The following is a 13,521-nucleotide window of genomic DNA, read 5'->3' on the forward strand; positions in this document are numbered from 1 at the left end:
AGAGAAGTGATAAAGGTCTTGAAGGTTTGCTTAACAGTATTTTAAAGGCAAAGAGAAATATCAGCAAATTGAAAGAAAGCTGTGGTGGTAAAGACCTTCAGTCTCAGCTTCACATAGAGCTATTTCAATTTTAAACCAAATTATAAAGTGTATGTCTATAACAGCAAAGACATGGGGTCAAGGTGTGGTTTTGTGGAAGGAAAGAAAACATTTCACCTTAACAGAAGAATGATGACCTACAGTAAAGTGGAGTGCAAGAAAACTCCACTACTGCTGGTGGGTCTTTAAGCAGAGAAAGCATTCAATAGAGACACAGGTTTTTATAAGTAGGGCAACTGTGTGATTTCCATTCATTGGTAAACAAGGTTAATAAGGGAGATGCATGAAGGGTTGGAGGCAAGAAGTAAGGTGGGAGGGTTCCTCTCCAACAAGTTATGTTTGGTGAGAGGTACTAAGCAGCAATGTCTTTCTCTTTTGCTATTTGCTTTAAAATCAAAGCCACTAAAAAAGAAAATAAGGTACTCAAACTCAAGGATATTACAAGTATCCGTACTCCAAAACAGTTAGCTTTATTTGCAGATGTTATTTTCATAGTTTTCATAGTTAAGTACTAAGCTAGCTGCCCTTGTGGGCCATTTTAAGCCTATCCAATTTCCATTTCAAAGGTGAGAATCAAACTCTGTACACTGTGTTGGTTAAGGTAAACACCATAACCATTATGCCAACCACTAACCCCAGAGTGTCCCGTTCCCATACCAAGAGTCAAACCTGGGACTCCAGGGTGAAATCAAGTAAATTTCCAAGCTTTAAATAGAGGTACATTTAAAATCACATGATCTTAGCCAGCCTACCATTGTTGTTCTCTTAAATCATTTATCACATATATTACTTGAAAAATACAAAATAAAGAAATACACATATACAAAAAATATACATATATAAAAAATATACATGTATGAAAACAAATTAAATATTGTCTGTCTTTTTACCAAAACCAGCTTTAAACTAATGGTGCTATTTAAACCTGGTGGTGAGTCTGCCTGTAACCTGATGATCCATTCATATTCTTTGAGTTCCAGCTTGTTATTTATGTCACCACCTCTTAGATTCGTAGTTATTACACTTATACCCCTGAACTTAAATGTATGTGAACTAAACTCTAAAATATGTTTGTAGAAGCCATTATAAATAATATCTGTTTTCATACATGTATAATTTTTATATATGTATATTTTTTGTATATGTGTATTTATTTTGTATTTTTCATGTAATATATGTGATAAATGATTGTTTTAAGAGAACAACAATGGTAAGCTGGCTAAGATCATGTGATTTAAATGTACCTGTATTTAAAGCTTGGAAATTTACTTGATTTTATGTGCTGATGAAGGGAGGATAGCCCGAAAGCTTCTTATTAAATTTTAGCGTTCTTAGTGACTTGTGTGATATCGTATAATTGTTGGTCTGATACAGAGGTTGTGTTAATAACTCCTGGGTGAAAACCAGGAATCCTAAATGCTAGACCGATTTTTCACTTGATAAACTCAGAAAAGGATATTCCGGTATTATGGAACATTTGCAGTCAACTCTTTTGAGGATGTAAAATAAAGGATAAAAACGAAGGCTAATGCGGCTATGTACCCATGAATGAACCCATTTAGCAATGACCATATTTATGGGGGCATAAAAAGTATTTAGGTGCAAACATTAGAAAGGATTCTGTTACAGCAGCCAAGGATAAATGTGGGAAGCGACTGAAATAACAAAACTGAAAAGCTGAAAGCTCTTGAATATGGATAAGGTAGCAAACTGCTTGTACTACCTTTAATGTTGTATACATGTCAGGCATATTTTTATCAAAGGAAAAGCTGTACACAACAAAAAGTTGAAGAAATTTACTATCCTATTATGCCTTCTTCCTTCCCTATATATATTTAATCTTACCTCAAATCATTGAAAGTCTTCCTCAAAAATATCATACTGTGCTTTCTAATATATATATGCTAGTCTAGCTTGTATAATACCATGACTCTTTGATGTACAAATTTTGTTAAAATTGCTAAGGTGTCATCTCTTTCTGTTACTTATATTTGCAATGTGTTCTTTCATTGTTGACCTGTACCTCTAATTTTCATCTGGTATAACGTTAGTTTTTCATATTGTTGGAGCTTTTGTTCCCGGGCCTCCACTGAAAATGGACCAGTGTCCAGTAAGACTTTCCCAGTAAACAAATGTTAAATAAAAAAAATGTATTTGGGACAGGAAGACAGCAAATGTTAAGTGGGACAAGTTGATTCTTGCCATAGATCAAGGTGGCTTAAAATGACGAAGAAGGGATACTTGAGCGCTATGGAGTTGAGGCTCACAAACAGAATACATGGAGGAAGTTATGATTCAAGGTGGTAAGGACTGATGAAACGGGGGGGGGGGGGGTAAGTTCAAGAAATAAGGAGCAAATTTTGGATACAGGTCCTTAAGAGGAATATTAACCATCAGAATATTTTAGTCACAGTACCAGAACATATTCAAAAAACTTAAGCCGACACAGGAATGAAGAAATTGTACTTTACCAATAGGGATAGACTGCAAGTAGGGATAAGGAAAATAGGCAAGAGGGGGTGGAATTTACTAGAAAAAAATTTAATGCAGCAGACAAAGTATTGGGAGACAATGGTAATATAGTGGGATGAGATGAACAGAAGGTTAGAGACTGCCTTTACTACCATGGATTGATAATGAGATACTGGAAACAAGAAGGAGAGTTAAGTGAAACACCAGCTGTGGTAGCTGCTTTTAAAAAAGGATAACCTGTACAGCATATCAAATACTGCATGTTATCTATCAGTAAAGGTTAGAAGAGGCTGGGAAAAGAAAAAGGAAAGAATTTACAAAAGTACTATGGGAAGAAATCTGTATAGCTCTCAACTATGCAAGTTCAAAAGGTTTAGGATTTTTGCACAGGTATTTTTACAAACTGAGCAGACTTCAGAGAAACTTTCCTCAGGTAGATAAGCAAATGCTGGAAGTGTGATGGGAAAGAGGTAATCGAGAATATGTTTTTGGGCATGTAAAAAGTTGACAGATTTTAAAAATTCTTTACAGAGCACTTTGCCTTAAATACTGGGGGAGCCAACGGCTGTAAACAAGGAAATAGGATCTGAATTGTCTAGACAAAGTAAGGCCTTAGTACGTTTAATGACACTGGCAGCTAAGAAATCACTTACTAGAAAATGGAAACAAAACCTAAACTACCTAGTACTGAATACTGTGCAAGAGAGAAAAACTGGAGGTGGGATTTTTAAAAAAGGAACGCATAAATTACATTGAAATAAATGGAATTTGTGGGAACAATACATGAAGAATAATGCTGATGAGTGAGGTTTAAGGGAAGACAGGAACTGATTTATAGAATGTAGCGAATAAAAATTGTTAAGAAAATGTATACTGTAGGAAAATAATGGAAACATTTTACTGTTTTTCTCTTTTTTATTAATCTACTTTGCTTCATTCATTATGTCCTTATTTAATCATCACGTTTTGAAGGGGAGGAAAGCATTTCTAACAGCTGGTGCTACAGGCTTTTTCTGAAGAAATGGCAAAGGTTTCTAATTGGAGGAAAAGGGAACTTGAGGTGAGTCCATTTAACATGTAAACATAAAAGCCTCTCTAATTCATCTAATGGTGAAGCTGAAGACCGTGCACTTAGTTTGCCAGTCTTCCTCCAAAACTCAACGCATGCAAGTGTGAGGCAGTACTTTCCGCATTCAATCAGGAGTAAGCTCAAACAAGCGTAGTGTCACCTGAAGAAAATGTACTCTGTGGACCAGCCTGCATCAAGCTCAGCTTTGGCTTCAGGCCACACTTTATTAGACTACATTTGTATATTCACAACTCAAGCTCCCACCACATATTAAAATGTCAAACTAATTTTGCCAACTGTTTTGCTTATATGGAAAAAAAAAACCCTATTATCCATTGACCCAGGTTTGGTTTGCTACCCAGAGATTTGAGAAGCGAGCTTGGAAGAAACAAGAATAAGCTGGAGCCCACTCATCTCTCAGAAAAGAGGTTTATGGCATGTGTTTGGAAACACACAATCCACATACAATACCTGCAGGAAATAAAAAATGGTAGTTGCATCTGCCTTTATAAAAAGGACAATGCTATGGGAGATCACCTTGTTAAGTGTGTGACACACCCTTGCACTTCATCACGTGTCCATCCACTGGGACAGTGGCAGCATATTAAAATGAATGGTAAGGTGTGTAACAAATTCCAATAGTTTTCTAGATTATGGCCACACTATGATCTGCTCTTACTCGGTTACAGAACAAATGGGCAGAGTTAGGATGATCATCCAGATCGTCATCAGGAAGAGAAAAACATAAGCAAACAAAAACTTGCACTGATATGCGGACACTAAGTTATGATTCCTAGCAAAAGATGACCTCACCCAGGACGTACTTGGTCTGACCAAGTCAGAGGAGAGCACTGGGTCCACAGTTTAGGATAGAATAAAAAATATCTATGATTAGATTCAAGGGACCACTATCCCAGGAGCAGGCTGGTTAATTTTGATCTTCAGCCAAATACTCAGCCCAGTGTGCCAGACTACTACCATGATGTACTGCCTCCCAAAGTTGGGAAGCACTGTCTCTCTTAAGCAGTCTTTTCATGTACTACAGAAGTGAGCATCTAGGCGCTCAAGCCTTCACCACTCCATTTCATGCAGGCTCTCTGGAGCAGCTCAAATCCACCACATTTCTAAATAAGTTAAAAAACTTTCCCTTTTGCACATTACAGTGACTGTACTGAACCACTGGCATGTGCAGCATTTGTCAACCTCATAGCAGTAAAAGCAATGCCAGTGAGGGTTTTTGCTGGTAATTTAACTGCCATTTAGTCATTCAGTATGCATTAATTTTGCCTTATGCAACAGAATATCACAAATGAAAGCAAGGATGGAAATCCAAAATGAAAACAAAAAAGTCAGGCTGCTTGGACATGTACACATCTAGCAAGCACATTACAAAATGTATCAATAAATGTGGGTGGACACCTCTAAGGATTTCACAGGAAAATGTTGACTTGAGACCAGCAGAACTGGTACAGTCAACTAAGGATCCATGGAGAGAACTCCTTGAAGTTAAACCTGGAAGACAAATGAGCTGCTTAAAATAAGGAGAAACATTCTAAAAACAAAGGATGTCTGAGTAACATAGCATATGCACCAGTGTCCCGTCCCTACTATAAAAGCAACCTGCCAAACAATGTCTCCCCAAGAGAACACACTGCTAAAATGGGCATAAACTGATCTTTAGAAAACATTAACACTGACACCAGATAGCCCAGAGAACATCAAGCAAAACACCAATATGACAAGTGAAGCAGGATCAAAACCGTTTGACTAAAAACAATTTCTGTCAAATACAGCACAATAATGCTAAATTATTTTAAAAGGTACTTAATCCTTCTGGTGGAATTTTTCAGCAACATTAGGCAAATCCAATCTGGATATCTTAATAGCTAGAAGTGACTTTAAATCATGAACATGCAAGCTTGCTGTAGTATACTGTTTTGTGCAGTCGCAGCTCGACAGCTGTACGACATTACTGATGGACTTGAAAACCCTACCAACACAGAATGTTCAAAGCAATGAAACACTCTGCTTAAAAGGAATACACTGTATACTAATACACTGCTTAACCAGTAGTAAAAAGAACCAACACGAATATTATCTGTATCAGAAAGAATAATGCCAAACGCCACACTCATCAGTTAAGAAATTCTGGTAAAAATAGAAGGTTGAAACAATAATTTGATAATGATAATGCTGCAGGTAAAGTAAAAAAATAAATAAATAAAAAGTTGTGCAAAATCTTACATAACTATAGATGTTCTCTTCCATTTTGCAGTATTCTGCATATAGGTTTACCCTTCAGTCTCGCGTATGTGCAGCCAGTATCCAAAAGCTTTCAGTCCCTCTGCAGTGCGTGAGACGTCTGATGTGGACGAGAGTTCATGGGCCATAAAGGTGACTTCGGCATGCACCAGCCCTCAGAACAGTAGCCCCAGTCAGAGCCAGTCCTGTAAGGGGCAATGCCATATCATTGCCATCCAGAAAGGAAGTAATGAGCTGACAAGAGGGGAAGGAGGGTGGGAAGGAATACTACAACATGGAAGAGAAGGACATCTATGGTTATGGTAAGATTTTACACAACTTTGACTTTACACAACTTTTGTCCTTCTATTCCCATGTTGCAGTATTCTGCATATGGGTGAGTGCCAAAGCTCACTGAGGTTGGGGTGGTAGTCTGGAGGCAGACTCCAGGAATCCATGAAGGATAGCCCTGGTGAACCCTGCCCTGGATCGGGAGATGAGATCCAGCTTGTAGTACTTGGTGAAGTTGTGGACTGAGGACCAAGTAGCAGCTCCCGGGACAGAAGAGGTATCCAGACCCTTGAAGAAGGCTCCTAAAGATGCCATTGCTCTTGTGGAATGAGCTTTAAACTGCACCCTGCAGGGACTTACCATGGAATTGGTAGTAAAAGGTAATGGCTTTGGAGATCCATGTAGAAAATAGTCTACTTGGTCACTGCCTTCCCAAAAACTCTGGGGTGAAAAGGATACAAAAAGCTGATCAGCTGTCTGATAAACTTGGTATGGTGCAGGTAGAATCTGATTTGCCTGTGAACATCCAGGGAATGCAGCACTCTGAGTCTCCTTGTGGGTTTGGGAAAAAAAACGGGCAACTGTATGGCCTGACTGAGGGACAAGGTCATTGACTACCTTGGGCATGAAGGACAGGTTTGTCCTGAAGGTAACCCTGTCCTTGTGGAAAACTAGGAAGGGAGGAGTAGCCATAAGGGCGTGGAGTTCGGACGCTCTCCTGGCTGAGGTTAGGACCACTAATAGAACAGTTTTCCAAGTACAGTGCTTTAATGAGGCTTTGTCTGTTGGCTCAAAGAGAGGTAGCGTAAGCTTCTCTAGCACGTAGTTGAGGTCTCAAGGCAGGGTTGATGGGTTTCCTGGGGGGGGGGGACCTAAGGTGCAATACCCCTTAAGGAAAAGTCTGCCAGAAAGTCTAGATGCTAATGGGGGATCCAGAAGCAGGCAAGCTGAAATAGCAGACAGATGGGCTGTGATAAATGAATAAGCCAGTCCAGTCTGCAGTAGCTCACACAAATAAGACAGAACTAGTTGGGGTTCACTGAGAAGCGGATTGAACTGTCTTTTATGACACCAAATAGCGAATTGTTTCCACTTGGAGAGATATGACTTCCTAGTATTTGGTTTCCTGGCCTCCTGCAGAATATTGAGCATGTCCTCACTCCAAAGGTGTCTAAAATGGGATCAAAATCCTATCAGCCACAGAGTAAGGTGCAGAACCTGCCACTGTGGATGGATTAGTGACCCCTTGTTCTATGTGAGAAGATCCACTCTGCGAGGGGGGGGTAACTTGTGGTGATTGCCCTTGGACAAGTTTAGGAGTAAGGGGAACCAGTGCTGTCTGGGCCAGGAGAGAGTCACCAGCAATATTTTCGGGTTGTCCTGCTGAATTTTCAGCAGGACCTTCTGAATGAGTGGGAAGGGGGGAATGCATACAGGTATTTCCCCTTCCAGGAAAATGAGACAGCATCTATTGCCAGTGCTTGTGGTTCAGGTGTCCTGGTGCAAAAGTCAGGAAGTTGCCTGTTGACTGTGGAGGCAAACAGGTCTATTTGAGGTGTATCCTACCTGTGGACCAGATCCATAACGACATCTCTGTGCAGCATCCATTCATAGTGGTTTGTGCTGGTTCTCCTCAAATAATCTGCCTGTTTTTTGTGGAGAGAGGGAATGTAGGTCACATGCAATGAAATTCCCTGTGAGGCAGCCAATTCCCAGACCACAACGGCTAGCCTGCAGAGCAGGTAGGACTTGGTCCCTCCCTGCTTGCTGACATACCACAGAACAGTGGTGTTGTCTGTGTATATCAAAAGTGTCCCCTGTTGTAAGAAAGGTTGGAATGCCTGGAGGGCTAGAAGGATTACCTCTCATCCCTCTGGCATTGATGTGCTCTGATTTGAGGTGATTTGACCACAGGCCCTGCACCTGTCGGTGTCCAAGGGTGGCTCCCCATCCCAGGTCTGAGGTGTCTGTGTGCACAACTTGAGTGGATTGGAGAGGGAGGCCTGGGTTACGCTTTACCTGAGCCAACCACCATAGTATTTCTTTTTTTAGGCAGGGTAGAAGGGGCACAACGTCTCCAGGAGCTGGTTGTGTTGCTTCCAGCTTGAGTGAAGGTACCACTGCAACTTCCTCATGTGTAGCCTTGCAAAAGGAAGCATGGTATGGTGGCTGCCATGTAGCCCAGAAGCTTAAGGTATGGCCTTGCAGTCAACTACATAGAGTGAAGCACCAGGAGAAGATGTTCTGTCAGACAGCTCACTTTTGGAGGGGGTAGGAATGCCTCCATGAGATCAGAGCGGACCCTGCACCTGAGGAATACAACGTCCTGTGTTGGTTGAAGATGGGATTTTGGAAGGTTTATCTGAAATCCCAGTGATTGTAGTAGCGTCACCACAAACTGGATGTGCCCTTGCAGTATTTCTTGGCTGGCTGTCTGGATTAGCATGTCATCCAAGTAGGGGAAGATCTGCACTCCCTTTGTCCTGCAGTAAGCCAGCACAGTGCCAAGCATTTGGTAAAGACTTTGGGTGCGGTGGAAAGTCCAAAGAGCAAGGGAAAGAACTGCAACTGAAGAGCCCACCAAGAATCTTAAATATTTCCTGTGGGAGTGACCAATTGGGATGGGGAGATAAGCATCCTTTATATCTAATGTAGCCAAGAATTCTTGCGGAATAATAAGAGGAAAAAGGGTTGGCAGGGTTAGCATTTTGGAGGTAGGGACCTTTAGGAAGAGATTGAGAAAGGAGAGGTCTAGAAATGGTCTCTATGGTCCATCCTTCCTGGGGACAAGGAAGAGCCTTGAAAAGAAATGTTGTCCCTATGCAGGAAAGAGGACTGTCTCTATAGTACCCTGATCTAAATAGTGTCTGCACTACTGGTTGTAACAAGGTACAATTGCTGAGTAGGTGGTCTGGGTATGCCCAGTCATATGGGACAGGAGATTTAGGACATGAAGCAACTGTTTTGAAGAATTGACAGGGCCCACTCATCTGAGGTGAGAAGGGTCCAAAGGGGGAGACAGTGAGAGAGGCTGGCAGACAAAAGGGGGGGGGGTCAAGATTGGCAGGTAGTCAGATGCTACCTGCCCTGTCTTAAAAGGAAGCCCTCTGACTAGAGGGAGTGGTAGCTCTGGGGGGAGTAGGTTGCCTCCAAGTGGGCTTAAGAGAACTTGAATGAGGAGCAGATTGGGAGTGCTTCCTAATAAACTGAGTTTTGGAAGGATAGTTTCTATGAAACTTGGGAATTGGTGAGACCAGTAAATGTTTTAAGGTCCTGCATTTCTTTACCTTTCTGATGTAGAGATTTAAAGAGGTTTGCCACCTTAGAGCCAAATTTGCAGCATTGTACAGAGGGGCATCAGTGAGCTTTGCGCTGAAATCATCTGGTAGGGGTTGTACGCGAAGCCACAAATATCTGCGTAAGGCAGATGCTGATGATGCTGACCTGGCAAAGGATTCAGCAGCATCGTAACTACACCTGATAGTGTGTCTAGTGACTTGGGATGAGAGAGCCAGGAAAGAGGATGACGCTGCTTTGGCAGGGGAGTCTGGAATATCTGACAGATGTTTGTTAGCAAACTTTAAGAGGGGTAATGTATATTTGGCCATGTGGGTCTGATAGTTTGTGGCTCTAAAAGCCAAGGTAGAAGTATCATTTTTTTTGCCCAACCTTTCCATTGTCTTGCTGTCTGTGTCAGCTGGGAGAATCGTGGTAGTGGGCAGGAGTTTGGTGGTTTTGTCAGTGGCAACAGATATAGTGGCAGAATTGGCTGGTGGGCACGTCATCAGATGTTTAGCAGTGTCAGGTACTTTATTAAGCCAGTCAGGTCTGCGTGGGGCAGGAAGCGGAGAGTCTGGATTCAAAAATGCAGAAGAAAAGGCATCTATTAAGGCAGGAAGGATGGGGGGAACAGCAGATGGGCTAGGGGTTTCCATTGGAATGAGGTCGTAGTACCTCTTTTGTACCTGACATTCTGAGGATTCCCATTTTAAGTGTTCCTTCATCCTGCTGATCGTTTCAGTTAAGGTCTTCAGCTGGGGAATCAGGTTCTAGTGACTCTTCCTCTGGGGAACCATACCCCAATGGGGAGGAGAGTTGAGAATTTTAGGAAAGAGATTCATCAGAGGAATATGAAAGGACTTCCTCTTCCCTAGAACCTGGATCAGTAGACAGAGGCCTAGGGCTCAGGAGAGGAGGAGGAGTGGAGGCAGTAACAGCAGTGGTAGGTCTCAGTGCCATGAATGCACTGAAGAGGCTTTGGCTGAAAGCCTGCCAATCATGCATGCTTTCTGTAGAGGGAGAGACGGGTTTTCTCTTTTCCCTTCTTTTTAGAGGGCCTGCGGACGTCTGTCTGGAACCAGGTGATTGCAAGCTATCAGAAGACAGACGGTTCCTCAGTAAACACAGGTCCACCCCCCCCACGTTGATTAGCAGCGCTGGAATAGCCTCTGTGGACACACTCTCACCCAAGGATGGTGTGGTGTCCTTAGAGGACCCATGACCTCCAAAGTGGCAGATCTGGAACCCGATCCTAGAACTAGGCCTATGTCAACCACAGGTTTGGGATCGGTAAGTAGGGGCTCAGCAGCAGATGAAGGCTGTAAGGGTCCTGGCTGCCTTTTTAGGCGGTTCTGAGGAGGTCCAAAGAGCCCATCATCCAAAGCATTAGCCGTTTCAGACATTGGTTTTCAAGGTACAAATTTAGTGTGTGCAAGCGACTATGCAAAGTTTTTGGCACGAACGCCTGGTAGATCGCGCAGGCCTTGTGGTTGTGCAACCATCCTAAACAAAAAAGGCACTTGTCGTGGGCGTCCGTATGAGGGATCTGGCAACCGCACTGACACTTACCTTTCTGGATGACATGAACAAGCAATATTTAAAATAAGGACTGAAAAGGTCCCCAATGGGGTACTTAACTGAAAAAACAAATCCGATGTCAGTGGTAACAGGAATACCTGGCGTACGACTGGTAGCTGAAACATTCTGAGGGCTGGTGTGTGTAAGATGTCACCTTTATGGCCCACAAACTCTCATCCACATCAGACGTCTTGCGCACCACAGGAGGACTGAAAGCTTTTGGATACTGGCCGTACACAGGTGAAACTGAAGGGTAAACCCATATGCAGAATATTGCAACACGGGAATAGGACATCTAACAGATATTAATTTTGGTAAGATATCACTTAACAGCTGAAATAAAATATGCAGAGTCCAACAGAAAGATATTTGTGAAAGGCCTCCCTCTAATTTAAACTCAAATACAAAAATGCCTGTCAGGGGTCTGTACTGCACAATAATGCATCAGAGATAAAACACACATACAGCCTTCAACTAAGTTCTAAACTACACATACACAAAGCACAAATAGTTAATGAAAACTAAACATTCCAACCCTGAATTGTGCGCAATGGAGTACAGACTTCTTACCTTTTTGTCCCCTTAGCAAACTCTACATTAATAGTTTTTCCATCAATATTCAGTGGAGGGTCCAGTGACTGAAGGATCTGCAACAGCTGTGCTGCTTCCTGAAAAGAATAAAACACAAGTCTGATGATTCTGAGGGATTTCACTTTATGAATGCTCAAACTTAAATATTTTACGGAAGAGGAAAAAGGTAGACAGAAATATGGCAGATTAAAACATAGGTTATGCTCAGTTAAAATAGTTCCACAACTTAAAAGCCTTCAGAAAATGAAATTCTGCAAGTCTTGAAAAAGAAACTGTACTCTCCGTTGGAACAGTGAAGTTAGTTATTTTACGAAATTACAAGATATACAACTGGAAAATAAGGCAGAAGTGTCCTGTTTCTTTAAGGTGCAGTAGTTTCCACATAGAGCTTTCAACAACTTAAATCTGAATTTAGTCAGAGTATTTAAACTGACAATGCAGCAAAACTGGTGGCAACTCCTAAACTAAAGGGTAGATCGAGTAAAGGACAATAAAATTAAATCAATACTAAAACAAATAGTCTTCTTCCAAAGCATACAATACTGGAATGCTACTGTGAAGGCATGAATTTCAAAAAAATGTTTTTCTACTTTTAACATATCTTGGCTAAGTGACCTGAAGCTTATCACAAGCTATTTCAAAGAAAGTCTAGTAATGTATGAAACCTGGCACAAAGAAACAGGCTACACCTTTTTTCTTTTTCCCCACTACACATTTGGCAGGGGGAGACTGTAGTCTCAAACAAGCCAGGGAATTCTTATAACTTCCCACTCAAGCAGAATGCCCAATGGAGGTCTATATTTGCAAACAGATCTGGCCCTGGCATAAATTTAAACCATCCATAGCATACATCCTCCTCAGAAACTGTTTCTTCTATTGCCAGGAACCCAACTGAAACTACACACTCGCACTGCCATCAGGGGAACAAAGCCAAAAACCTTTGGTTTCAACTCCCAGAGCCTGGTGATAAAAGAAAAACCAGTAGAAAGAGTGGAACAGCCAGCAATCTACTGCAATAGGGGAAAAAGAATAAATACCCTGCTACCTCCTCTCCTGAACTGACGCAAAAACAGAATGCAAGAAATGAACAGTTGTGTAAAATCTTACCATAACCATAGATGTCCTTCCTCTTCCATGCTGCAGTATTCTAGGTGTGGGATTTCCTTCTCTCAGGCGACTCGTACATCGGCTTCTATAGAAAAGCTTCAGCTTGGCTGCTGTAGTGTGTGTGGGATATCACACGTAGGGCCATAAACCAAAGGGCCTTAAAAGTGACGTCTGCACGCACAATCTCAGAACTTGAAGGCCATCAGACAGAGAATAAGGCCCAGCAGGAGGTGTGCCAGTTGTTTACAGGTGTGTTAACTTGGAGACCTACTGAAATCTAGGTAGTACAGGAAGGTACAAGACTAGGGGGGACTGGTGGGTGGGAAGGGATACTGCAACATGGAAGAGAAGGACATCTATGGTTATGGTAAGATTTTACACGACTACTCATGTCTTTCTATTCCTATGTTGCAGTATTCTAGGTGTGGAAGCATACCACAGCTTAAGAGGAGGAGAGGGTGGTAGTAGATGCAGAGGGTTCTACAAGAACCTGCAGGATTGCTCTGGCAAATCCTGTTCTAGCTCTGGAATCTTGATCTAATCTGTAATGCTTGGTGAAGGTGTGGATAGTGGCGCAGGTGGCTGCTTCCAAAATGGATGCTGTGTCTGGGCTTTTCATGAAGGCCCCTCAGGTGGCCACAGCACTAGTGGAATGGGACTTGATTCCCGTTGCGGGTTCCTTTCCATGGTGAGAGTAGCAGAAGCAAAGAGTTTTCATGATCCAGCATGCAATGGTTTGCTTGGAGACTGCCTTGCCCAGGGCTCTGGGGTGGAAGGAGACAGAGCTGATTAGT

At 42.1% G+C, this 13,521-nt stretch overlaps 1 protein-coding gene across 2 annotated transcripts in view; it reads right to left on the bottom strand.

The window, feature by feature from the left end:
• LOC122809322 (RNA-binding protein 10-like) overlaps positions 1-13,521 on the bottom strand; it is a 1,914,178-nt gene that overhangs the window by 898,040 nt on the left and 1,002,617 nt on the right. For both annotated transcript variants that reach the window (XM_044080723.1, XM_044080722.1), the window contains exon 12: positions 11,600-11,697. In XM_044080723.1, the coding sequence (XP_043936658.1) occupies positions 11,600-11,697 (98 nt within the window). The remainder of the gene's footprint in view (positions 1-11,599; positions 11,698-13,521) is intronic.

The sequence above is a fragment of the Protopterus annectens genome, chromosome 8.part0, assembly GCF_019279795.1.
Source record: "Protopterus annectens isolate FY-2018-M chromosome 8.part0, PAN1.0, whole genome shotgun sequence".
NCBI lineage: Eukaryota > Metazoa > Chordata > Ceratodontiformes > Protopteridae > Protopterus > Protopterus annectens.